The sequence below is a fragment of the Dromiciops gliroides genome, chromosome 2, assembly GCF_019393635.1.
Source record: "Dromiciops gliroides isolate mDroGli1 chromosome 2, mDroGli1.pri, whole genome shotgun sequence".
In the NCBI taxonomy this organism is placed as follows: Eukaryota; Metazoa; Chordata; class Mammalia; order Microbiotheria; family Microbiotheriidae; genus Dromiciops; species Dromiciops gliroides.
This window is the reverse complement of record NC_057862.1, coordinates 463,758,112-463,785,799: the sequence shown is the minus strand read 5'-3', so window position 1 is coordinate 463,785,799 and position 27,688 is coordinate 463,758,112. Positions and strand designations below refer to the sequence as shown.

The 27,688-nt window shown below is 44.4% G+C and overlaps 1 protein-coding gene across 2 annotated transcripts in view; it reads left to right on the top strand.

Annotated features, from left to right (window-relative positions):
* Positions 1-27,688, top strand: part of RIMS4 (regulating synaptic membrane exocytosis 4) — a 65,464-nt gene that overhangs the window by 26,961 nt on the left and 10,815 nt on the right. For both annotated transcript variants that reach the window (XM_043980097.1, XM_043980098.1), the window contains exons 2-5: positions 9,142-9,283; positions 23,163-23,275; positions 23,680-23,781; positions 25,899-26,038. In XM_043980097.1, the coding sequence (XP_043836032.1) occupies positions 9,142-9,283; positions 23,163-23,275; positions 23,680-23,781; positions 25,899-26,038 (497 nt within the window). The remainder of the gene's footprint in view (positions 1-9,141; positions 9,284-23,162; positions 23,276-23,679; positions 23,782-25,898; positions 26,039-27,688) is intronic.

The following is a 27,688-nucleotide window of genomic DNA, read 5'->3' as shown; positions in this document are numbered from 1 at the left end:
ATGCCAGGTTAATCCTGTTCACCTCCACCCCCTTTTTTTGGGACAGGGTCACTAGACTGATATATCACGGGAATATGAAGGACATAGTTCATCTCAAAGTATTTGAGAAAGTGTCTTTTGCTCTTCTTGTGGTCAAGACAGAAATAACTGGGCTCAATGATCATACACTTAGGTAGATTTGGAACCAGTTGAATTGCTGGACAAAAAGGAAAGCCGCTCATGGTTTGATGCCAACTTGGAAGAAAGTCTCTAGTGAAATGCCCCTGGAATCTGTGGTTGGTCTCTTACTAGCTAATATTTTATCATTGATGTGGGTAAAGGAATATGTGACATTTAAAAATTCAAATTTCCAGGTAGGAGGGATAGCTATAATGCATTGGATGGCAGAGAAGATCTGAAAGGATCTTGACAGGCTGGAACACTGATCTGAATTGAGTAAGATGGAACTTCACCATAAAAGTTAAATGCAAAGTTGAGTTAAGCTGCTGGGGCAGCTAGGTCACACAGTGGATAGAGCACCAGGCTTTGAGTCAGGAAGACTCATCTTCCTGAGTTCATATCTGGCCTCAGACATTTACTGGTTGTGTGACTCTAGGCAAGTCATTGAACCCCGTTTGCTTTCCATTTCCTCATCTGTAAAATGAGCTGGTGAAGGAAATGTCAAACCATTTTAGTATCTGCCAAGAAAACCCCAAATGGGGTCATGAAGAACCATGGACACCACTGACATGACTGAACAACAACAAAGTTGCGTTAAATGTAAAGTCCTACACTGGGGCTCAGAAGTCAATATCACAGAACAAGATGGGGAGGTGAGGCTATATAGAAGTTTGTTTGAAAAAATTCTCGATGGTTTTGTGAACCACAAGTTCAAGATAAGGCAAAAGTCTGATGTGGAAGTCAACAAAAGCTGATGTGATCTTAGGGTACATTAAAGTAAGACTGGAAAGATGTTATTGCCCTTTTCATTATGCTGGCCAGACTAATCTCAAATAGTATGCTCGGTTCTAGAGGCAGAGTCATGCAGTAGATAAAGGACTGGCCTTGAAGCCAGAAGAGTTAGGCTGAAGTCCCATCACTGACAGATACAGTCTGTGAGACCCTGGACAAATCACTTAACTCAGTGTTCTAGGCAGCCTTGTAATTCTGTCTAAATTTTTTAAAAGGGAGGAGAGTGCATTCTGCAAACCAGAAGCCAGGGAGCTTCATTTTAATTTCTGGCACAATGTTAAAATGGATTATTTTAACGGCTGGTTAGTGAATGTCTAGAAAAAAGTGATGATCTCAAAGAGACAATATGACTCCATCAACGATTGTTCATGCCGAGTCAATCCTATTCTTTTTGTGTGTGTGGGGGGGCAGGCAATGGGGGTTAAGTGACTTGCCCAGGGTCAAACAGCTAGTAAATGTCAAGTCTCTGAGACAGGATTTGAACTCAGGTCCTCCTGAATCCAGGGCCAGTGCTTTATCCACTGAGCCATCTAGCTGCCCCGAGTCAATCCTATTGACCATGTGCGTGTGCATGTGTGTGTGTGTGCGTGTGCACCTCTTGGTGTTCTAGGCAGTTCTTGAAATTGCAGAAGGTTCTGGTCAATATTAGTAGAAGGAGTTTCTTCATCCAGGAATTCCTCCTACCAATGAAATCTGAAAGTCTAGTCCCTATCCCTATCTAAATGCCATATTTTTAGGAAAGAAATTGATCCACCAGACAATATCCAGAGGAGACTAAGAAGGATGGTTGGGGGCCTCAGGCTCTCACTTTTGGAGGCTAGGACTGGGGAAAGGACTCCTTCTGAAGATTGCTTGCCACCTCAGGGAAGGGAGAAGGGAGGGAGGGAAGGAGGAATAAAAATTGGAACCCCAAACTATAAATAAAAATGTTTATTACATTAAAAAACAAAATAAAATAAAGAGCCAGTTGGAAGGTGGTGATAACTGTCTTATCTTAGGTATTAAGAAGGCTGTCTCTTGGAAGAGGGATGACACTCATTTTGCTTGGCCCCAGAGGGCAGAAGTAGCATCGATGTGTGCGAGTTGCAGAGTGTTAGTTTTCTTCTACTTCTGAACAATTATAACAATCTGGAAATGGGATGGATGACCTCAGGGGGTAGTGGGCTCCTGTCACTGAAGGTCTTCAAGCTTACGAATGCGTGTTCATTGGCGAGACGTGGCGTAGAGAGTGCTCTGTTTCAGGTATGGGGTGGGGTGACCTCTGATCTGTCTTCCAGATCTGAGAGAATGACCCTTCACAAGTCATTTCCTCTCAGAGTATCAGTTTCCTTTCTCTGAAAAATGTGATGATAGCACATGTACCTCAAGGGGTTATTGTGAGGAAAATACTTTTTAACTAGAAATTACTATGCAAATGTGAGTTGTTCATAGTTGGTACAGTGAATAGAATGCCAGACCTGAAGTCATGACAGGCCAGAGTTCAAATCTGGACTCAAATTTGAACTCAGACCCTGGACAAGTTACTTAGCCTTGGTCTGCCTTAGTTTCCTCATCTGTTTTTGTTTTTGTTTTTTTTTTTTGGTAAGGCAATTGGGGTTAAGTGACTTGCCCAGGATCACACAGCTAGTAAGTGTTAAGTGTCTGAGGCTGGATTTGAACTCAGGTACTCCTGAATCCAGGGCTGGAGCTTTATCCACTGTGCCATCTAGCTGCTCCTCAGTTTCCTCATCTGTAAAATGGAGGTAATGATAGCACCCACCTCCAATGGTGGTTGTGAAGAACAAACGAGATAATATTTGTAAAGCACTTTGCAAATCTGAAAATGTTTTATAAATACTAGCTACCGTCTTGTCTAACAAAGGAGGATACTGAGGCTGGAGGGTCAGGACAGTATAGGCATTGATTTGCCCAGATAACACAGGTAGAACTGGTATTTGAGTCTAGATCTTCTGAATCCAAAGACCCCATCCTCTCTCCTTACAAAAATCTTCTTCAAGGAAAAGTCTTCTTGGGGGAGGGATGGAGGCAAGAGGCATGTTTCCTGAATCTACTGGTTTATAGCTTGTAGTGCAGGGAGGAATCTGTATTGGAACAACCCAAAGCAGCTTTGCTTCTGCAGGGATCTCTTCTTCCAAGATGGTCTGGGGTGGGGGAAGGTATGAGGGCAAAGGGGGCTGGGATACTCAGCCAGGCAGATTGAATTGATTGGGACCCAGTGAGGCCCCAGGAGTAGATTGTACTCCCTCCACTCCATTACATTAACTTCAATGCTTGGCTGTATGCTCGGCCCCTCAGTTAATCACCAGCCCCAATTTTGTCAATATCAATTAATTTCAGTGGAGGCACCAGCTGCAGCCAGACCCAGATTCAATTCTTGCCATCCCCCCAGGGGAAAGGCCCAAAGCAAAAAAGGCTAAGAGGACTAGCAATCAGCCTACATCTTACTCAGGATGCTGAAAGGCAGGTATGGCAGAGACAGCACTGCCATGAGACTCAGGAGGTCTGGATTCTAGTCTTCCTGTCACAGAATTGCTGTGTGTGACAGAGACATTGGGCAGGTAATCCCTCCGGGCCTCAGTTTCCTCTTCTGCCAATGAAAGAATTATAGCAGACAAGACCCTTTCTTCTCTAATGTTCTGTGTTGACCCATGGCAATAATAAGTTTTTATGATTTTAAGACCATGAGGAATCTAAAATTGGGGCGTCAGGCTGTGACTCTTACAAGGGGGAGGCCACTGGGATGGGGGAGGGCTGTTTCCACCCGGGCCAAAGCATACAGGGCTGGGTCAGAGCCAGTGCTGGCAGGAGCCTGGGGGAGGCGTGTGAGGGCGGGAGCAACTGGAAATAGCAGGGACTGGGAGTGAAGAGCTGGGTGGGGAGGAGAAGCGAGGCAGCAGCCTCTGAAGGTTTTGTCTCAGGGGTGCCAAGAGGCACAGCGACCACAGAAAAGAGGCAGGAGGGGGTTGGTCATTTCTCTTCCTCTTCAGGCCTGGACCCAGCCCCAGTGACAGCTTAACAAAAAGGCCGAGCTTAACATGGACACAAGGCAGCATGATGTACTGGAAAGAATTCTGGGTTTTGAGTCAGAAGGTGTTTGTTGGGAGTCCCAAATCTTCCCTTTCCTATGTGGCCAAATCCCCGCCCCCCCCCCCCCCAGCCCAGGTGCCCTGGTACCATTCAGCTCTTACATTCCTCTGCCTTATCAAAGTCTTTTCTCACAAAGCCCCCAGATAAACTTATTTACAGTCAAATGTACATGACTGATAAGGACTGGACATGTAAGCCCCTTTTAGAGGGATTTGCATCATAACAGAAAACAGATGGTTTTTTTTTTAGTGAGGCAATTGCAGGATTAGGTGACTTGCCCAAGGTCACACAGCTAGTAAGTGTCAAGTGTCTGAGGCCGGATTTGAACTCAGGTCCTCCGGACTCCAGGGCCAGATCCCCCTGTGCCTGCTTCCTCACCCACTGTCCCTTTTGTTTGCCATAGCATGATGCAGACATTGCAAGGGGACAAGAAAGAATTGGAGCTTATGCTAAGTCTCTGCATTGTATAGTGGCAAGGGCAGGCAGTGAGGGACAGTGAACTGAGCGCTGGCCTTGGGGTCAGAAATGGGTCTGTATGACCTTGGCTTTCTCTTCTGTAAAATGATGAGTTAGGACCAGATGATGGAATGCTGAAGTCCCTTTTGGCTCTAGGCATCTTGAGACTCCTACATCTTGACTTCATAGGGAATCAATTTTCCAGCTCACACCATCAAGGACAAGAGGCCTTCCCTCCATCCCAACCAAGGGCAGCTGCAGAGGGGCCTTCTCTGCTTCAGCTTCAAGCAGTTATTTGTCATTATTCCAGGTCTCTTCTTCCTGGGAAAATGTGTCAGGCCCTGGTGGGAAGAGAGAGAGAGACAAAGAAATCTTGCTTTTTCTTAGCCCTGCAAAATGGTGGAGTGTGTGTGGAGGGGTGAGTTTTCAAAGCAGGTGTTTGCCCCCTGATGAAGGCCAGCAGAGAGAGAGAGAGAGAGAGAGAGAGAGAGAGAGAGAGAGAGAGAGAGAGAGAGAGAGAGAGAGAGAGAGAGAGAGTTTGGGACTTTGTCTGAAATAGTCACTATATCTGTCTCCATATGTGTCTTTGTGTTTGCTTCTGGTCGTATGAATCTAGGGACAGCTAGATGATGCAGTAAATAGAGTACTGTGATTGGAATCAGGAAGATCTGAGCTCAAATCCAGCCTTAGCCACTGACTAGCAGTGTGACCCTGAACAAGTCACTTAGCCTGTTTGCCTCAGTTCTCTTATTGGCAAAATGGAGATAATAATAAGCTACCTCCCAGGGTTGTTGTGAGGATCAAATAAGATAATAATTGCAATGTGCTTAGCATGGTGTCTGGCACTTAGTAGGCATTAAAAAAATGTTAGTTATTATTATTATTACCTCTATGGCTGTGGTTGTATCTGCATTTCTGTGTGTGTGCATATATCTTTCACATCTCTCTATGAAGATAACTTTGTGTTACTGCATCTCTGTGTTTGTGTCCATATATGGGTCTCTGGGATCTATTTCTGTGCATCTGTCTGTGTCATATCTATATGTGCTTATGTGGGTCTCTTTTTCTTTATGTAGAGTTCCTGGTCTGTGTGATTCTATTCCTGTGGACATCTGTCTTTTGAGTCTGTGCATAGCTTTCTATGTGTGTGCCTGGCGGGATGGAAGGGAGTGGTCCTTCCTGTCTGTTTGTCTCTGTACAGGTTTCTGTCTATCTTTCTTTGTTTAGGTCAATAGTTGTATATGCTTCTGTGTGTATTTGTCTAATTTGTCTCTGGGCATCTACTCATTGGTGTATATCTATACATGTAGACATGACTGTCCCAATATCATTTTATCTGTATGTTTGGTTGTTGTTCAGTCATTTTTTCAGTTGTGTCTGATGATTTGGGACCACATTTGAGGATTGTTTTGGGGGGCAAAGATACTGTGGTCATTTCCCATTCCCTTCCCCAGCTCATTTTACAGATGAGGAAATTGAGGCAAATAGGCTTAAGTGATTTGCCCAAGGTCACACACCCGGTAAGTGACTAAGGCTGTGTTTGAACTCAGGTTCTCTTGACTCCAGGGCCAGTGCTTGATCCACTGCACCACCTAGCTACCCCTGTATTTGTCTCTGTCTTTATGTATGTGTGTATATGTGTACGTGTGTGTGTTTTCTATCTTTGCCTGTGTATAACTTCCTGTCTGTCTGTACATGGGTACATCTGTCTCTGTGTATGTCTTCATATATATATGTCTTTCCATCTGTGTGTGTATCTGTCTCTGTGTGCATATGTCTGTGTACTTGTATCTTTGTAACAATTGTTTTTGTTTCTATGTGTTTATCTGTGCATCATTATGTACCTGGGTTTGTCTTTTTGTTTCTTGTCTATGTCTGTGTGTATGTATGTGTATCTTCATATATCTCTGTGTGTATGTATGTATGTATGTGTATGTGTGAATCTTTGTATGAGAGTGAGTCTGTAAATGTGTCTGTCTTTGTTGAACTCCTCTAGGACACAGGGAACTCACTCACTGCTTGGCAGGCACTCCCTTACATTACTGGACAGCTCTGATTATTAGAAAGTTCTCCTTTACCTTTTGATAGCTTTCCTGCTTTGTTCCTAATTCTACCTGTGGAGGCCAGGCAGAACGAGTCTGTCCCTTCTATCCTCTGATAGCTTTTCCATTACCTCAAGACTGTGATATATCTCCTGGACCAGCAGGAGAGACTGGTCTCTTCAATTAATTAATGCTTATCTCATAGATAGGGTCCTTAAGAGAGAGAGTACAATTAATTTTTTATTTGAAGGGGAGCGATCTGAAGCATGGGGTGCCATAGGGAGCTGGGGGAAAGGAAGTATTGAAAAAGAGTAGAGACACCAGAGAAAAATTCTATGCATCTTTCCCCAGGATGTCAATGCAAGGTCTGCTTCAAATAGGGTAACAAACTGCTCACATTTGTATGCTATTTTATAGTTTCAAACAGTCAAAAAAAAATTGAGAAAGTTTTTTTTTTTAAAGCCAGTGCCTGCTCTCAAAGAGCTCACAGTCTAACAAAGGAGACAATAGACAAAGAATTATGTACAAACAAGATGTGTACAAGATCAATTGGAAATTATCAACAGAAGGAAGGCACTAGAATTAAGGGAGATCAGGAAAAGCTTCCTGTAGAAGGTGGGATTATAACTGGGACTTAAGGAAGCCAAGCTGTGCTAACAAACAGGAAAGCATTCCAGGCACAGCAGACAGTCAGTGAAAATGTGGAGTTGGGAAATGGAGTGTTCCCCAAGGAGCAGCTAGGAAGCCACTGTCATTGAACTGCACCAGGTATGTAGGGGATGGGGTGGTGTGTAAGGAGTAAGAAGACTGGAATGTCAGGAAGTGGCTAAGTTATGGAAGGCTTTCAATTTAATGTTTTATTTTTTCCACAATTACATGTAAAACAATTTTTAATATCATTTAAAAATATTTATTTATAAAAATGTAAAGTTCTAAATTCTTTCCCTCCCTCCCTCCCTCCCCTCATTAAGAAGGCAAGTCATTTGATGTAGGTTATGCATGTGCAGTCATACAAAATATATTTCCATGTTAATCATGTTGGGAAAGAAAACAGACAAAAAACTCAAGAAAAATAGAGAAAGTAAAGGAAAAGTATGCTTTTATTTGCTTTCCGACTTTATCAGTTCTTTCTCTGAAGATGAAGAGTATTTTCCATCACGAGTCCTTCAGAGTTGTCTTAGATCTTTTTGTATTGCTGAGAGGAGCTGTCATTCATAGTTGATCATTGCACAATGCTGCTTTTACTGTTTACAATGTTTTCTTGGTTCTGCTCAATTCACTTTGCATCAGTTCATGTAACTTTTTTTTGAGTGTGTGAGAGGCAATTGGGGTTAAGTGACTTGCCCAGGGTCACACAGCTAGTAAGTGTCAAGTGCCTGAGGTTGGATCTGAACTCAGGTCCTCCTGAATGCAGGGCCAGTGCTCTATCCACTGTGCCACCTAGCTGCCCCTCATGTAACTTTTTTATGGAAGGCTTTAATGGTCACACAGATGATTTTATATTTGATCCTGGAGGCCACAGAGGGCCAGTGGAATTGATTGAGTGTCACTACCATGAAGGTGATATGGTCTAACTTTCCTCACAGAACCCTATGAGTTGACTAGTACAAGTATTATCACACCTACTTTATGCAGGAGGAAACTAAGACTCAAGGAGGATCAGTGATTTGGTTAATATACCATGACTGGTAACTGATGGGTAGAAGACCCAATCCAATTGGATTCTTAAGAACAATATAATCTAGTAGAATGAGTATGGGATGACTTGTCAGATGATTTGTGTTCGAATCCCACTTCTGCTGCTTATTACTTATGTGAACTTGAGCGAGTTTAACCTCCTCGGGTCTCTGGTTTTTACTCCATAAAATAATAATAGCCAGAATTTATATAGCACTTTTAGGCTTCAAAATGCTTTACATATTTGTAAAATATGCACATATATACCTCATTTGATCCTTACAACCCTATGAGATTGGTACTACTATTATTCCCATTTTACAGATGGGGAAACTGAGACTGAGAGAGGTTAAGTGACATAGCTATCAAGTGCCTGAGGGAGGATTTGAACTTATGTCTTCCTGACCTCAAGTCTAGCACTCTATCTGCTACACATCTAGCTGCTAGAATTTTTATATATATATATATATATAATTATAATAGTATTCTAGAGTTAGAGTTTCTACAGCACTTTAAGGTTTACAAAGAGACATGCATATGTTATTTCATTTGATCTTCACAACAACCCTGTGTGGTAGGTGCTATTATCATTCTTTTTTACTGATTTGAAAAATGAGGCAGAGAGGTTAAGTAACTTTCCCAGGGTCACATAGATAATATGTGTCTGTGACAAAATCTGAACTCAGATCTTCCTGACTCCAAGTCCACCACTTTATTCTCTGAGCCACCTCATTGACCCCATGAAGGAGTCAGGCTAGCTGATTTCTAAAATCCTTTCTTGCTTGATATTACATGAAACTATAGTCTTGGGTTGTTCTTAGTACAATGTATGAGTGAGAGACTAATGAGAACTTCCTAGAGTTTTCTTCTCTCAATGTGTATTTATGTCTCCCTCCCTTTTTTTCCTGTCTTTTACTTGCTTTCCTAGATGGAGATGGCCGGAGACTAAAGGGAGCCATTCAAAGAAGTACAGAGACTGGCCTGGCTGTGGAGATGCCCAGTCGGACTTTGCGTCAAGCCAGCCATGAATCCATTGAGGACAGCATGAACAGCTATGGCTCCGAGGGCAAGTGAGTAGAAATCTCAGAGACCAGAGGTCTGGTCTTCAAAGCCCTAATCACCTCAAGAAAGTTCTATCCTAGGATCTCTTCTTTTCTCTCTATAGATTATCTCTCGCCTCCCCTTCCTTCCTCTCCTCTCTTCTCTTTTCTTCCCTATTCCCTTCTCTCCTCTTCTATTCTCTTCTTTTCCTCTCTTCTCCTCTTCTCTCTTCTCCTTTTCTCTCCTCTCCTCTTTTCTTTTCTCCTCTTTCCTCTCCTTCCTCTTCTTCTATATTCTCTTCTCATCTCCTTCCTTTTTCTCTCTTCCTCTCTCTTCACTTTTCCTCTCCTCTCCTCTCATTCCCCCATCTTTCCTCCCCTCTTTCTCACACTCTCCTTCTCTCCCCTTTCTCCTCTTTCCCTCTTTCCTCTCTCCTCCCTCTCTCTTCCCCCTCTCTTCCTTCTATTTCCCACCCCCATCTCACCAGTTCCTCTGAGTTAAAGTATCATCTCTATGCAGATAACTCCCAAATCTACATATCTAGAATTTATCTTTATCCTGAACTCTAGTCTCACATCACTAATTACCCATTGGACCCCTCCACTTAGAGTTTCCATAGGTATCTTTTTTTCTTTTTTCTTTTGGTGAGGCAATTGGGCTTAAGTGACTTGCCCAAGGCCACACAGCTAGTAAGTGTCGTGTCAGGCTGTATTTGAACTCAGGTCCTCCTGAATCCAGGGCCGGTGCTCTATCCACTGCGTCACCTAGATGCCCCGAGTTTCCATAGGTATCTGAGTCAGTCAGTTCAGTCCAGAACTCATTATTCTTCCCCCCAAAACTTACCCTTCTTCTGAATTTTCTTATTTTTCCTCAGCATCTCTCAAATCCATCCATCTACTTCTTGCTATTTGTTCAACTATTGGCCTAATTCAGACCCTCATCACCTCTCATCTAGACTGCCACAGTAGACTTCTAATTGGCTCTCTCTGCCTCCAGTCTCTCTGATCCAGTTTCCACACACACATTTATCACAAAGTGATATCCTAAAGCCCAGGTCTCACCACGTTGCTTCAGTGTTTCCCTCTTCCCTCTATGATAAAATGCAAATCTTCCTGTTTTCAATTAAGGCCCTTCACCCTCTGCCTCCAACCTATCTTTCTACACTGTTTTCACATCATACTCCCTCATACATTGTGTGCTTCAACCAAACTGGCCTACCTGCCTCATACACATCTCCCACCTTCGTGCCTTGGCACTGGCTGTCTCCTACTCCTGGCACATACCCCCTCTTTCTTCTTCCTCTTGGAACACCAATCTCCCTTTCAGGTTTAATTCAAGTGCCACTCATTAGAAAAGGCTTTTCCTGAGCCCCACTTGTTTGGGGGGGTCTCTTAAATTTACCCTTACCCCCCTTAAATGACTTTGCATATGTTTTGCATTTACTTCTCTGTGAATATATTGTTTCATTTTTGTCTTTTTCTTCCTAGCACTTGCCTCAGTGCCCATTGAAAGTGCTTAATAAATATTTGTTGAATTGAACTTCACTAGCCACTCCTGTGAAAGTTAGCCTCATGGTGCTTGAAATGATTTTGGAAGGAGAGAACACTGGACTGGGAGGCAGGGAACCTGGGTTCAAATCCCAGCTCTACCATTTACTTAAGGGAGGATCCTGGCTCTGCTACCTCCTATCTCTGTGGCATTGGGTAAATCCTTTAACTTCTCTGCATGCTCAGTTTCCTTACCTACAGTGTGAGGGGCTTACATTTGTTGACCTCTGATATTCTAGGATTTAAACCCAGACACTCTGCCTCCAAATCCAACATTTTTCTATTTTACCACACTCCAAGCGATTTTTAAAATGAATCTGAATGTACCTTCTTGCCGAGGATTCCTAGCATGCCTCTTGGCCCTCCAGAGACATTTTTCCATTTTCTATTAGGAAGTATTTATTTATTTTTCTCCTTTCTTCCTAACCACCCCCAATTTAAAAGGAAAATAGAAAAACAAAACTCTCAAGCAAAGACAAATTCCCACATTGTCTGTGTCCTAAAATGTGTGTATCCTTTGGCTCCTTGGATCTAGTGCCTCTCTTCCAGGAAGTGGGCAGCACCCGTCCTCTAGCACCCTGTCTGGTCATCACGTTGACTAGCATTCTGGAGTCTTTCAAAGTTATTTATCTTTACTATGTTGTTATTGTTGTTGTTGGATAAATGGTTCTCTTGATTCTGCTGGCTTTACTCTGAATCAGTTCCTATGAGTCTTCTTAGGGTTCTCGAAGCCCATCCCTTTTATCATTTTGTATAGCACAAAAACATTTCATTGTATCAATTGTTGTTCAGTTGTGCCCAACTCTTTATGACCCTATTTGGGGTTTTCTTGGCAAAGATACTGGAATGGTTTTGCTATTTCCCTCTCCAGCTCATTTTACAGATGAGCAAACTGAGGCAAACAGGGTTAAGTGACTTGCCTAGGTCACACAGCTAGTAAGTGTCTGAGCCTGAAATTGAACTTCAGAAGATGGCTCTAAGGCCCAGCACTGTATCTACCATACCACCTAGCTGTCCCTCATTATATCCATTACACAACCATAATTCCTTCAGCCATTCTCCAGTGTTGAGGGTATTCTTAAGAGCATTGTTTTGTTCTTTTTTTTTTTTTAAGTGAGGCAATTGGGGTTAAGTGACTTGCCCAGGGTCACACAGCTAGTAAGTGTTAAGTGTCTGAGGCCAAATTTGAACTCAGGTCCTCCTGACTCCAGGGCTGGTGCTCTATCCACTGCGCCACCTAGCTGCCCCAAGAGCATTGTTTTGAAGCTGATGCCACCTGCGAAACAGACCTAAGTCCTGCTGGGGTTTCTTCCTTCCAGTAGTACAGAGGGGCTTAAACTTTTTGGTGCCATGGACCCCTCTGGCAGTGTGATGAAGTCGTTGGGCCAACTTCTCAGGAAAATGTTTTCAAGTAACTAAAGGGAATGCTAAACTGAGGTTGGGGAAATCAAGTTATGGATTTCCCCCCTGTCCAAGTTTATGGACCCCCTGACATCTACCCTTGGGCCCTGTGAGGGTCTGTCAGCACCAGGTTAAGAGCCCCTGGAGATATTGAGCAGAGCAATGTATCGCAGTGAAAAGAATACTGAGTCTGGAATTAGGAGATTCAGGTTTCACTCCCAGTTCTGTGACCTCCTAGCTGTAGGGCCTTGAGCAAGTCATTGCTCCTCTTTGGCCTCAGGTTCCTCATCTGTAAAGTGGAAGGTCAGAAACTCACATTTCCTCAGGATCATAGACCTAGAATTGAAATGAACCTTCAAGGCCACAAGGTAAAAATGAAGGTGTTGGGGTGGCCAACGTCCACATCCCCCTCCAGCTCTGAATCTGGGAGCCTATGATCAGGGTGCATTGCAGGAACAGACTTCCCGCTGTGATGGGAGGAGGTGGGTGCAGGTGGAGTATGAGGACATGTTAACAGGCTGCTGCTTTTACTGGGCACCTCCTCCTTGTTATTAGCAGGTATTCTGGTTGAGGGCTAACCTCCTGCAGATCCCAGACTGATGTCAGAGCTCCCATAGAGGAAGGAGCCACTCCGCCCTTCTCTCCCACCTCCTCTCCAAGCTCCAGGAGCGATGGAACCAGGCTGAAAATTGCTCAGCTTTGGCTTAAAAATAGACCCACAGAGGCCCATGTGGTTCTGTGGGATGGGAAGGACGGAAATGAAGCATCTAGGCCCCTCCTCTGGGCTGAGGGCCAGAACTTCCCAGGGCAGCCAACAGTCCCAAGAGACAGCTGTGCCTGCCCTGCCCATTAGACAGCCCAACCGGCAGTGGTGCCCCTCTGCCCGCATATCAGAAGGGTCCCTGACTGAATTGTTTCTAGTGAGCACGTGTGGGCATTCATTTATATGTATGTATGAGTGTATGTGTGACCTGGGCGAGTTTGTGTGGGGATGTATTTGGTAGAAAGGAAGTCAAGCCTTGAAAACTTGGGGTATCCCTTTCCCCATTGATGACTAGTGATCAGAAGTTTAGCTTGAACCTAAAAATTAGATCGCCTGGACTAACAATATTTAAGGGGGGCAAATAGCCATAATTCTAGCCCAGTACCCCCCTCTCTCTAAGAAGAGCAGAGTGGTCAAGCTTCTGATCCTGACCTCCTGCTTCCCTCCTTCCAGGAAATCCTTTGGAAAAGGGTGAGGGGTCACAAACAGAGGCCAGAGATATCTGTTCTGCCTCCCTTGGAGCCACACGGTGACACCTCTATGCTCCATGCAGGGGAAGAGCCACAGGAGAGCTGAAGACACTGAAAAGACCATCCTTTATCTTCTCTCCAGCTCCTCCCTGTCCCTCCTGCAGGCTTGGGGCACTGATCTCCACGGGGGAAGAGAAAGCCCCATACCAATGGGTATATCTATACACATACACTTGTGTGTTCATTCAAATGTGTACAGGCATAAGCTTATTCCTTTCTCTTCTCTCCAGCTCCTCCCTGTCCCTCCTGCAGGCTTGGGGCACTGATCTCCACCAGGGAAGAGAAAGCCCCATACCAATGGGTATATCTATACACATACACATGTGTGTTCATGCGGATGTGTACAGGCATAAGCTTATGATTGTGTGTATGTGTATATGCATATGGACACTGAGAAGTGTATGCTCATATACATATATGAGTATATGTGTATATATACACATGCATATTGATAAAGCATACATATGTGTATGCCTATGCTCAATCATATACCTATGACTGTACAGGTATACTTGCCCATCCTCATGAAGATGTACATACTCACACAGGCAGACACAGGTATATGTACACACAGACGCGTGTACACACATGGGAGAACAGATGCTAGACAATACAGAGTAAAGGAGTTCTCCTAATGGGAGCACTTAACTCAGACCAACCAAGAGAGTCCCAGACCTCAGCCAAAGGGGAATTCCCCAAAGTCTCTAAGCCTCAAGCTAGGCATAGGGGCATGATGAAAACTGTCAGCTCTCCTCATCTTGGCTTCTGCCACTAGTCTTGTTCTCTCTTCAGAAACCTGAAATGGGGTTGGTAACATCAATCTTCTACATATATTTCTCCATGTAAATATATTTCTCTATGTGTGTACATATATGTACATACATATGTGAGTGTAGTTATATGTTTATATCTCTATGCATGTGAATCTCTGGGTGAATATGCATTATTTAACTAGCAGTATGGGGGGGGGAGGTTGTTGGAGTATATTCTTAGAATGTGAACTACTTGAGAAAAGGGATTGTTTCTGCATTTGTTGCCTTGGTATTCCCAGAACCTGGAATAGTGCCTGGCACATAGTGGCTGTTGATAGGTTGATTAATTGTGTGCTAATGAGTGAGTGCATGTATGCTTGTAAATGTTTATGCTTGACCTGTAGAATTGGAGACATACCTGATAATAGCTAGAGTTAGCATTTACATTTATAATGCTATGGTTTGCAAAGATTTTGCATCAATTATTTTTTGTTTGTCCTTACAACAACCCTGGGATGTAGGTGTAATTATTATCCCAATTTTACAGATGAGGAAACTGAGGCAGAAAGCAGTTAAGTGACTTGCCCGGGGTCACACAGCCAACAAGCATATGAGGCTAAATTTGAACTTGGGTCTTCCTGACTCCAGTCCTAGCATTTTATTCACTGCACCACCTAGCTGTACATGTATATAGGATACATGTATACAGGATGGGGTATGTTCTCTCCTGTTTTCTATTAGGCAGAGTATCAGGGCACATGGTTTTGATACAAAGGATGTTCCCACCACTTCTGTCCCTTGGAGAAAGACTGCCCAGGTCACACATACACTCATACATACATGTAAATGAATGCCCACATGTGTGCTCACTAGAAACAATTCAGTCAGGGGCCCTTCTGATATGTGGGCAGAGGGGCACCCCTGCCGGTTGGGCTGTCTAATGGGAAGGGCAGGCACAGCTGTCTTCTGGACTGTTTGCTGCCCTGGGAAGTTTTTCCTTATCTGGAGTGGTCTGTTGTTCCTGTCAGTTGGCATGCAGGTGTGCAATGTGATGTCTTGCTCAGGCATTCTTTTTTTTCTCCTGAGGCAATGAGGGTTAAGTGACTTGCCCAGGGTCACACAGCTAGTAAGTGTCAAGTGTCAGAGGCCGGATTTGAACTCAGGTCCTCCTGAATCCAGGGCCAGTGCTTTATCCACTGTGCCACCTAGCTGCCCCCACTGAAGCATTTTTTCATTTATCTCTCTCCAGTCCCTTCCATGACTCAAAGTCCAGGGCCTACAATGCCATCCCTCTAGAGGGAAAAGAGTTGAGTTCTGGCCCCTTGTTCCCTTTCTTACTTTATTCCCCTCCCTTCTCCTCCTTGGGCGTCTGAGTTCCTGGGTTCTCTGCCATGGAAAGGAGCAGGGTCTGAGCTGGCAGCAAGCGGCCATCTTGGCCCTGGACCGGTGAGGGCCAGGCTTTCTTGGCACAGTCTGCTGCCTGGTTACCAAGCTCTTGAGGACTGCAGGTGTCAGGCCGGCCCCCTCCCCTCCAAGACCATCTGTTGTCTGGGGAAACAGACACACTGGAAAGTCAGGAATAGGTCTGGCTGAGCAAGTGTGGCAAGGAGTCCTGTGCCTTGTAGCCCCCGCCCCCCAGGCAGACTCAGGAGGCAGCAAAGCAGAAAGGGAAGAATGCTGCTGGTCTAAGGGAAGGGAAGCACAGGTGTAAGCCCCAGCTCAGTGGCTACCTTGCTCTATGTCCTCAGGTGAGCCAATACCCCTTTCTTCATCTCCTTCTCCTCGGTTTGCTCATCTGTTAAACCAAAGTAGACCTGATCATTGCTAAGGTCCCTTCTGGCTTTCACTGTCTTTGTTCTAGGCTCCCTTCCAGCTCTGACTTTCTGCATTCTAAGGTCCCTTCCACTTCTCACTTTCTGTGTTCTAAGATACCTTCCAGCTCTCATATACTATGTTCTGGGCTCCCTCCTAGCTCCGACAGTATACATTCTATCACTTCAAGTGAGTGTGAGCAGGTAGATGGAGTGTTTTCTTTCCCCTTCACATGTGCTTGCCTTTGCAAGTGCACATGTATGTGTGTGTATGTGTGCATGCTGGCATATATGTATGTGTGTATGTATGTGCCTATGCTAATATCAAGGGCTTAAGATTGCTTGGGCTTTGTATTTACACTACATCCTTGCACAAAATGAATGTTTGTTGATCAGCTGACTGAGATTCAAATCAAAGTGTGTCAGAACTAGAATTGGTCACTGTTAAGGACAGGGCTCTCTCTCTAGAGTCTTAGAATTATAGATGTGAAGCTGGAATTTACTTGTGGGATCAAGTTGTCCAGGCCCCCTCATTCTGTTTTATTTTGTTTTCTTTTTGGTGGGGCAATGAGGGTTAAGTGACTTGTCCAGGGTCACACAATTAGTAAGTGTCAAGTGTCTGCGGCCGGATTTGAACTCAGGTCCTCCTGAATCCAGGGCCAGTGCTCTATCTACTGTGCCACCTAGCTGTACCCCACCCCCTCATTCTGGAGAGGAGAAAACAGGCTCAGAAAGTAAATGCCAGGGAGACTCACCCGAAATCACTATCCAGGGGCAAAGCTAGCACTGGTTTCCAGTTCTTCTGACTCACAAGCCAACCTTCTTCTCACTACACTACACTGTTTTCCAGATTCTGGATGAAATTGAGAAAGTGAATACGTTTCGAAAACAGAAGGAAGGCTTGGCTGTTTTAATGACTGAGGACACTGTGTATCTAAAGGCTAATCCAATCTCAAAAGCTAATCAATAAAACATCCGGGAGTTTCAAATAAACAAGCATAACTCATAAGAGTGGAAATGCAGGAAATTTCATTTTGCAGTTGTTGGTTGTTTTTTTAAAGGAAAGCAAGGATTTTTTGTTGTTGTTGTTCAAGCCTAGCCTCCTACCTCCATTTCGGATTCATATTTGGTACAGGAAGAAACCAGCTGCACGTGCTCCATTTCTTTATCTGGAGGGAACAAATAAAGTGGTATCATTAACTCCCTGGGTGACTATAGACAAGATACTTTCCCCCTCTGGGCCTCAGTTTCCCTACTCGTACTCTGAGAGGGTTGGATTCAATGGCTTCTAAGATCACTGCTGAAACTTACATTCTGTTTTAAGGGGCTTTTCAGGCCTAACATTTTGTGTTCTCTGGTATAAAGTTCCTTGCAGGTTTTGCTTCCTACCTTCCAAGGTTCTTTCCCCCACTGACATTCTCTGATATGTGTTTTGAGGGCCCCTAAAGCTCTGAGATTCTGTGCTCTCTATGCTAAGGTCCCTCTTGACTCTGATGTCACTTTTTGCATGTTCTAAACTCACTTCCAGAATTAATCTATGCCATCGAATCCAACCACGACCTTGAAAAGACTTCCTCTCACACCTGTCTCTTAACTTCTCTGGCTTATTTCCAGTCTCAACTCAAATCCCACCCTCTCTCTGCAAGAGAGATTTCCTAGCCCTTCCATCTGCTAGGGCCTTCCCCTTTCCGATTACCTTTATCTCTTCTGCTCCTATCTTGTATGTCCCTAGTCATTTGCACGTCTCCCCCATTAGAACATACACCCCTTCAAGGCAGAGACTTTGGGGTCTCTATCACTCATGCTTTAGCATAGTGCTGGCACACAGTAGGCACTTAATGAATATTTATTGACTGACTAACAGACTCCCATGCATCTGACAGATGATCCTCTGGCATTTTGCCTGCAGACCTTCAATGAGAGGGAGCCATGACCTCTGGAGGCAGCTTCAAGGTCTGACACTCTCTATTCTCTGCCCGAAGGTCCTCAGGGTGCATCACTTCGTAGAGCTGCAATCCGGGGGGCCTTCCCAGCAGGAGAGGCCCTAGAAGCCAGCTGTAGTACCATAGGAAGTAAGGCAGCAGCCTAGGCATCACAAACAATTACAGCTAATTACCTCGCTGTCGGTCTCACCATTGTCTCCTCGGAATCCTGCGGGGAACTGGCGGGGAGACAATGGGAATGCTAGAGGAAACTTTTAATTTTGGGGGGTTGAAAGCCTCTCTCAGGTTCCCAAAAAGGGCGGGCATGGGGTTGGGCTCCTAAGCTGTGTTGTGGCACCCACAGATTCCTAGGAGGTTAATGTGAGAAGGGTCCTTTGAGAATATCTGCTCCAACCTCCTCATTTTTTTTCCGATTGAAAAAGTGAGGCCCAGAACGAAGGCAGGGGCTCGCCTCAAGTCACTCCCCAGGAGCACTTAGCATAGGGTTGCATAAAAAGGTAAGTGCTCAATCAACACTAACTGAATGGAATCGAAGTAGGAATTTAAATTACATAGCAGAAACTGTTTGGCTCAGGGACTTCTACACCCCAACAAATCAAACTTGCCTTCTTTGGACTGTTCAATCGAATTAAATCCAGTAGGTGCTTTTTAGCCATCTACCCATACTCCCCGGTAGTAGAGATATAAAGATTTTAAAGTTCTGATCCAGGACGAATGATATGGGTGCAGACAGCTACAACATAAAATGGAATTATATAAGTGCTTAAGAGAGGTACAAAGTGCTGAGGTCTGAGGAAAGACCACTCATTTCCATTGGTGAAGGCTTCCTCGAGGGGGGAGCATTTGAACAAAGCCTCGAAGGATGAGCTGTTCTTCCAAGAGGCAGGGGAATGGACTGGATGACCTCTGGAGATCCTGCCTGCTCTCCTCTTCTAAGTAATAGACATACTCTTTTTCTTTTCTTTCTTTTTTTGAAGCGATCAGGATTAAGTGATTTTCCCAGGGTCACATAGTAAGTGTCTGAGGTCAGATTTGAACTCATGTCCTCCTGACACAAGACCAGTGTTCTAGCCACTGTACCACCTAGCTGCTCCAACAAGCCTTTTTCTAGTAACAGACCAAATTTTTTAAGTCCCCCATGCCTTGATGGAGGGAAGCTCTATGCAGTGGTAGGATGGGAGGAACATTCAGATCCCAGGGATAAAACCTGGAGCTCTGAAGTGAACTTTTTATAGTTCCTGGATTTAGACACTAGGAAAAGGTCATCAAACATTGAACTGAGCCAACTAAGGGCTTCCTTCATTCAATGAGTGTTTGTTAATAAAAGTTGTTGAATGGATGGATGGATAAACAGATGGATGGATGCAAGGGTGTGTTGGTAAATGTTTAATAACTAACACTCCAAAATTCTATGGATGACACATTTTATAGTTTAATTTGCATTATTAACATTTTCTCCATCACTTTCTTAAGTATAGACAACTAACAAAATGATAAATCAAGCCCTGATCTGTAGTGGTTGCCAATTTCCAAGGTGTAAATGTTCACAGTGAAAATTTAACAATTTTCTCTCCTGAGCTCATTTAAGCTGGGAATAGTACATCCCTGGATGGATGGATGGATGGATGGATGGATGGATGGATGGATGGATGGATGGATGGATGAAAGAATAGAAGCTCCACTCATAAGGTAGTAAAGTGTCATAATAGATAAGATTCTAAGCTTGGGGTCAGGAAGACCTGAGTCCTGGTTCTGTCTGAGACACTTGCTGTGTAACCCTGTGCAAGTCATCTTAAATTTTCAGCCTCAGTTTCCACATTGGCAAAATGGGGATTTTACAAACTACCTCACAGGGTTGTTGTGAGATTAAATGAGCTGATAAAAGTAAAGTTCTCTACAAACCTTAAGGAGCTATATAAATGTTAGCTATTATGATGATAATGATTATCTGTGTAGCCAGGGATATCAAGCAATGGACATCTCTGGAACTCTGGCTGCATCCCTGGGCCATCAAGTGGCTACTGCTTAGCAATAAGCAATCTCCAGCAGGGGGAGTGGGGAACAGATGGAATTCCATGTGGAGCCACTTCACTGGCAATAAACTGGGTAGTGTATAGTCATAGCATCTAGGCTGAAAGAGATCTTAGAAAGTATCTAGTGCAACCTCCTAGGTTTTACAAATGAGGAAACAAGTCCTGGAGGGGAAGGGACCTGCCAAATGTCACAGAAGAAATCTATAACAGAACGGAAATTCCCATCCAGGGCCTCTAACTCTAAATCTAGTGCTCTTCCTATTATACCACACACTATTATACCACCTAGCTAGCACAATTCCCACCTCCCTAGAAGACAGCTAGGAGACCTGAATTCAGATCCAACCTCAGATGAGTACTAGCCAGCTATGTGGCCCTGGGCAAGTCTTTTAACTTCCTCTGCCTCAGTTTACTTAACTGTAAAACAGTGATCATAGTAGCACCTAATGCCCAGGGTTGTGGTAAGGATCAAATGAGATAATATTTGTAAAGTGCTCAGCACAGGGGCAGCTAGGTGGTGCAGAGGATAAAGCACAGGCCCTGGATTCAGGAGAACCTGAGTTCAAATCCGGCTTCAGATACTTGACACTTACTAGCTGTGTGACCCTGGGCAAGTCACTTAACACTCATTGCCCTGCAAAAAAAAAAGTGCTCAGCACAGTGCTTGGTACCATTTCCTTCCTTTCTTAGGAAGGCTTCCTTAACCTGATTAGTCCCTTGGGATCCCTTCCTCCTCTCACCTCCTATGGTCATCACCAAATGGTCATTGTATTTATGATCTTTGTCCTCAAATCCCAGAATTATAGATTTAGAGTTGAAAGTGTCCCCATTTTACAGATGAGGAAACTGAGGCTCAGAGAAGGAAAATGACTTGTCACAAAGGTGGTAATAAGCACAGTCAGGATTTGAACCAAAACTCTTTTGGCTCCTAAGCTAGATTTCTTTTTTCCCCCTGCTGTTTTTTAAGGAAGGAGTAGTGAGCAGTGAGTTAGGAGACCTGGGTTCTAGTTTAGACTCTGCCACCAAATCATGTGGGACCTTAATCATATAAAGGGGTCAGACCCTTCCACGTTTGATGTTCTATGACTCAAAAATGGTGTGTTCAGAGAGATACCCATAGCCCCAGAATTGGGACCCTGCAGTTAGGGCACCCCCACTTGGGTGGCATAAGGACTCATGGTGACTCCCAATTCCCAACCCCCTGCAGGGGTTCCTGGTGTCTGAAGATGGGATGGGGATAGCGAGGGTACACAAGTCTCTCAAAGGAGAGAGTGTCATGATTCTAGGACCTTGCAGAGTCTTAGAAGAAGCCAATTGAAAGAGACCTTAATGGCTCCTGTTGAGATAGGAATAGAGGCTGGTGGAGAGAATGACAAATGGCACAGAGAATGGGATGGTAGAGAGACAGGCAGAGACACAGGCTTGATTCAATTAGCATCTATATATAGACGCATAAATCTATATATGCAGCCCTAATCACTTTCCTGAACTTCAGGCCAGCACTGCCAACTGCCTGATGGACATTTCTGTCTGGACATCCTATCAGGATCTCAAATGCTGAACCAGAACTAATTATCTGCCTCCCTAAACCCACCCTTCCAGTCACCCAGGTTGGAAGGCTCTGCGTCATTCCCAACTCTTCCCTCTCCCTTACCTCTTTCTAAAATAGTCCATCAGTTGATTCTGTCTTCACCATCTCAGTTGAATTTGTCTTCTTGACACTCACATGGTCACTGTTCTACTTCAGGCAACTAGCTGCCTCTAAGCTCTTTCCTCAAATCTGTCCTCCAGTTATACAGTCAATAACCGTTTATTAATCACCTACTGAGTGCTAGACACTGTGCTGGGGATACAGAAAAAGGCAAACGATAATGTAGTCCCTGCTCTCAAAGAATTTACAGTCTAATGGACTAGCTTCATATGGTTGTCAAAAATAATCTTCCTAAAGCATGTTGGGCCTTCACACTCTCTTTAAAAACTTTCAGTGGCTCTCTATTGCATAGTTGCTCAGCTTGGCATTTAAGGCCTTCCTTGACCTGCCTGCCTGCCTTTTACATCTCCAGACATATTTCATTCTATTCCCCTTCACCAAATCTGTGTTCCAATCAGACTGGACTGCTAGCTGTTTGCCAAACTTGTCATTCTAATGCCCATCTCCATGCCTACTAATAGGCTGTCTCCCATGCCTGCTTCTTCAACTCTACCTTTTAGAATCCTTTATTTTCTTCAAGGCTTGGCTCATGTGTCACCTCCAATTCCTCTGGTTAACGCTTTCTGTCCCCTCTTCAATTTATCTTATATTTCCTTATATGTGTACATCATATATATAGAATCGATGTTTGGAGACAAGTCCTGTGTTTCATTTTTGCCTCTGCATCCCCAATACCTAGCAGAGTACCTTAATGCCTTGTGCATAGTAGAGAATTGGTAAGTATTTGTTGTTTGTCCTTTACTCTTGAAGAGGACCATGACATTGAGAGGTGATGTCATGACTTGCAGAGAATTGGATTTAAGTGGGGGAGGTATGTGCAAAGTCACCAGCCTCACTCTCTTCCAGAGCCATCTGGGTCCAGTGGCAAGATATACATCAGGATGACTGAAGATGGTCCCAAATGTTTTGAGGCAATCAGTGTTAAGTGATTTGTCCAGGGTCATACAGCTAGTAAGTGTCAGGTATCTGAGGTTGGATTTGAATTCACATCCTCCTGACTCCAGGACCAGTGCTCTAAAACTGTGCCACCTAGTTGCCCCTAGTATTTGTAGAACTGAGTTGAAGCTGGTGGATAAAGATGGCAGAGAAACTGAGGCTGATGGAGAGAAAGGCTAAGGTAGAAACAGAAACAATCAAAGGATAGAAAGCAAAAAATTGATCGAGACCAGTGGGGAGGCAGAAGCAGTAACAGAAAAATAGAAATAGACAAATAGACAGACAGATAAAATGAAATGGAGAGACAGAAACAAAAATTGACAGGGAAGAAAAATCTAATTGGAAAGACAGCATAGACTAATAACAATGCAAATTGAAACAGATTTTGAGACAGGCAGCTGGTTGTCCTTCTTGGGGATAGCAGGGCTCTTTGGCTGCCCAAGGGACCCTTCTCAACCTTGTTCTTTTGAAACTCTTCTAGTCTTACCTATGGAGGTGTGTGCCTCGCATCTGATGCTCAGTTCAGTGACTTCCTGGGCAGCATGGGACCTGCACAGTTTGTGGGACGTCAGACCTTAGCCACCACATCCATGGGTGAGTGACCTTCAGACTTCAGGGAGCCCCATAAGGAGCCAGCCCAGGAAGTAAGAGAATCCCCTGACTAATTTGCCAGACCAGGCTGGCCAGTGCCCTGATTTCCCCCTTCCATCCCTGAGTCCAGATGTAGCAGTTTCCATGGACTGCCAGTGAATTCCTTAGCCCCATCAACCTTCACTTACCACCACTTGAAGCAGTTGCCCTGTCTTCCCCAAGTACTCCCACTAGAAGTTCTGAATTAAGCTAAAGTACATACCTGCTTTACCCTCTGTAGGTCCTGGGTCTAGGTCTAGGACTGTGATGGCATTGTCCTTGGGGACACCTATGTGAACAGTGAGGCCTGTTCTTGGTCGAGGGAGTTCCTAAATCTATCTGTTTTCTGTGCTTTGGGGGTCCTGTAGGAGATGTGGAGATCGGGTTGCAGGAGAGAAATGGGCAGCTTGAAGTGGACATCATCCAAGCCCGAGGTCTGACAGGCAAGCCAGGCTCCAAGACCTTGCCAGGTAACCAGGAGTCATGATAATCACTGAACCTCTCACTTAGGACCCAGAAGGACTGGGACTAGGCATTGACCAATCCATTCTCACCTTTTTGGATTCTAACCACCACCCAGTCAAGACACTAGGTCCTTAAGATCTCCCTGGCATGTTAGTGTCCCATCCACTGCCCAAGCTGTAGGCTTGATCTTGACCACACCCTTACCTTAACCATATTTCTAGTTCTTGTACCCTAAGCCTGACCACATCTCTAGTTCTGATGCCTTAACCCTGACCCAAGTGTTTACTATACCTTTCCACCTCAACCTCTAGTCTAGCCCATATCTCCTAACCCAGACCTTTTCCAAAACCCCAATCATTTCCTATCCCCAGTCATGCCTCAAGCCTTTATGAAACCCTCATACCTAAGCCTAGGCCTGCCTTTGACACCTAACTCTGGCCACCCCCTCAGCCTGGGCTAGGCTCTTAGCCCCAGCCATGTCATCCACCTGGTCATGAACTTAGTCATGACTTATTCCTCGGCCCTAGTGACATCTCTAGTCCTGACTCTATTTCTCCCACCTTGATCACATTCCTGAAGAATAACTCCTGACAGTAGTTTTCTGTACCACAATTAGTTCCTTAAACTTTAGCAGCCTCCAACCCTGTGGGTTAGCCTAGAGTACAGCACCAGCCAGGACACCCCTCAACACTAACCACTCCCTTAACTTTGACCTCATTCAGCCCTGACCATGACCTCCTGACCAGCCCTGACATGACCTGCCCCATAATGGGAAAAACACTTGATAGTTTAAAAAAACAACAAACAAATACCTCTCCACTCAGTGACTTCTTACCCCAGTGACTCTGATTAATTAATCTCTCTGGGGCTTAGTGTTTTCATGTGAGAATTGGACTACATGACCTTTAAATACTTTCTAATTCCCAAACCTACAAACCACACCTGAAACTCAACCTCAGTTCCAATTTTGGACACATTTCTACTCTGATCATGCCCTTAAGTGATCAGGGCCCCAGACCTGACCATTTTACTCTCTCCATTAACAAATATTTTTCTTCTTCTCCTCCCCCACTGAACAAAAAAGAAAAATAAAACAAAATAAAACTATTGTAACAAGTATAGTCAAAAAAAAAATTCCCTCATTGGTCTTCTCCAAAAATCTAACCACTTCTTGAATGTTCTCCACATTTGCAGCCCCTAACCCTCTATTGTTCTAGACTCTGGGGTCCAAGTGGGAGGAGAGTAGAGCCTAGAACAATCCTGACGAGGAGAGGAGAGGAAGGCGGGAAGGGCTGCTCCCTGCCTGGACACAGGGCTGCTTGTCAGTGTTTCTCCCAAGAGAAAATCCCATCAAGGTCGCCCCTCCCCCCACCCAGTCATTCCTCCCATTTCCCCCAGTGTCACCTAAACCATGGTTTGCATATCCTGGGCTGGTGAGATGGAGAAATGATGGGAAACGATAGGAACAAAGAAGAAGGGTAGCGGAGAGAATGGTGATGAAGTATTCAGGGTGACTGACTCTCTTACCCTGCCCAGACACAGGGCTACCCATGGCCATTTTCTCTGTCTTTTCACCACTCACCCTTAGGTAGATTCAAACATAGGATCATGGGGTTTAGAACTTGAAGGTACCTTACATAGGACATAACATTTTAGGGTCACAAAATACCTTAGACACTAATTTGCCAATATTCCCCCTACCCCATTTTACAGAGGAGAAAACTGAGGCCAAGGGGTTTAAAGGGACTTTCATGAGGTTATGTGAGTAAGAATAGTGAGCTGAACCTTTGTCCTACTTTGGAATCCATCCCTGGTGTCCAACTCCTCAATTCCAGACAGAGCATCAAGGACAATGAGGACTTACATGAAAATGTTTTACATAATTGCATGGGTATAATCTATATCTGATTGGTTACTGTCTGGGGGGGGGGAAGAGAGGAAGGGAAGGAGGGATAGCATTTGGAACTGAAAACTTCAAATCCAAATGTTTAAAAATTGAAAAAAGAAAAGATATACAATGCTGTCAGAGTCTTCCCCTAGCCAGTGAGTGCCAGGAAGCAGGCAAGAGTGGGGCAGGGAAAAGCCCAGTAAGACTTGACCCTCCTGTCCTGCTTTTTTCCAGCGGCCTACATCAAAGCATACCTGCTGGAAAATGGTGTGTGCATTGCCAAGAAGAAGACCAAAGTAGCTCGAAAGTCTCTGGATCCCCTGTATAACCAGGTGCTCCTGTTCCCTGAGAGTCCTCAGGGCAAAGTATTGCAGGTAAAAACTGTTCAAGGCTGGGAACTCAGCTTTTGTAGAATAAGGACCTGGTCATGGGGAGGGGAGGAGTGCATAAACTGGGCTTGGGGGGCATTGGGTCATGGCCTTTGGGGAATGTGCATCTGGCCAATTGGCGAGTGAGATATGGGAACCTGGTGCTTGGTCTTTGAGGGAAGATGGGAACCTAGTTTATGGGAGAAGTGGGCACCTGGACTTTGAAGGAATGGGAACTAAAACTGTAAAAAAATTTGGGGCCTGGGCTTTGAAAGATGAGGACCTAGCTTTGGTGGGTTGGGGGCCTGATCATTGGTGGCATGGGGGGAGGAGGGTGAAACTGGGCTTTGGGGAAGAATGGTTTCTGGTCTTTGGAGGGATGGGAAAATGACAAATCTGGAAGAAGTGAGGCTCTGGTCTTGGGAGGTATCAGGGTCTAAAGGCCCTTAACAAAATGCTTAAGTTTTGGGAGAATCTAGGACATATGGGATTCCTGGATCTGGGTGGGAATAATAGAGGAAATCTTCATAGAGGAGGTGAAATCCCAGCCCTCTAGAGGAATGCAAAGCTCTAGTCTCCCTGGCCCCTATTACGCAACGACTATTGGGAAGGTCACCATTTTCCTCCCACTGACATCATCTCAAGCCTGAGGCCTTGCTTATACTAAAAAAGCAGCTGACATTTCTGGGGCACTATTGAGGTTTACAGGGTGCTTTACATGAATGACCTTTGATCACCACTATAGCCCCCTGCAGGGTAGGTACCAGAGATACTATTGGTCCCACTTTACAGATGAGGAAAACAAGGCTCTTCAGCACTTTATACAGCACTTCAAGGTTTGAAAAACACTTTATAAATATTAACTAAAAAGCCCTGGGAGATGGATGCTGTTATTATCCCCATTTTACAGATGAGGAAACTGAGGCAGACAGCAGTTTAAGCAACCTGCCCGAGGTCACACAGCTAGTAAGTATCTGAAGTGGATTTGAACTGAGGTTTTCCTAACTCTAGGTCCAGTGCTCTATCCACTGCACCTCCTGACTATCTTGCATTTTAAACTCAAATGTAACACCATATTCATCCCTATTACTTTTCATCTCATTAAGTTTGGTCCATTGTTCAGTGTATGGAGTTTTTGGGTGGAGGGGAAACTATGTCACTGAATTTATTAGCTATTCCTCCTAACTATATGTGATCTACAAAATGCTGGAGCCAGCTCTTGAGATCTGATTGTTAAATTTTCAGTATGTATATTTGCACCTCAGAAATTGGCAAACACTATAAATCAGGGTTTGATTGATCACTTTGTTGACTGTTTAGATGTAAGAAAGTGATGGAGAAAAGGTTAATAACGCAGATTAAACTTAAAAGTATGTCATACATACATCTCCCCCCCCTCCAGAGAGCCAGTTGTTAAACATTAATCAGGACACCCTTGCAACTGTAACTTTTTTTTATTAATAAAAATATTAAGAAGCATAGAACCAAGCACAGGTCCCTACAACACTTATCTAGAAACCACCTTCCAAACTGTCATTGAACCATTAATGACTACTATTTGATTCCTGCCATTCAGTCAGTTCTGAATCTACCGAACTGGACCACATCTGTTCTTTAAGAATAGCATGAGTCTTTGCCAAATGCTTTGCTAAAATC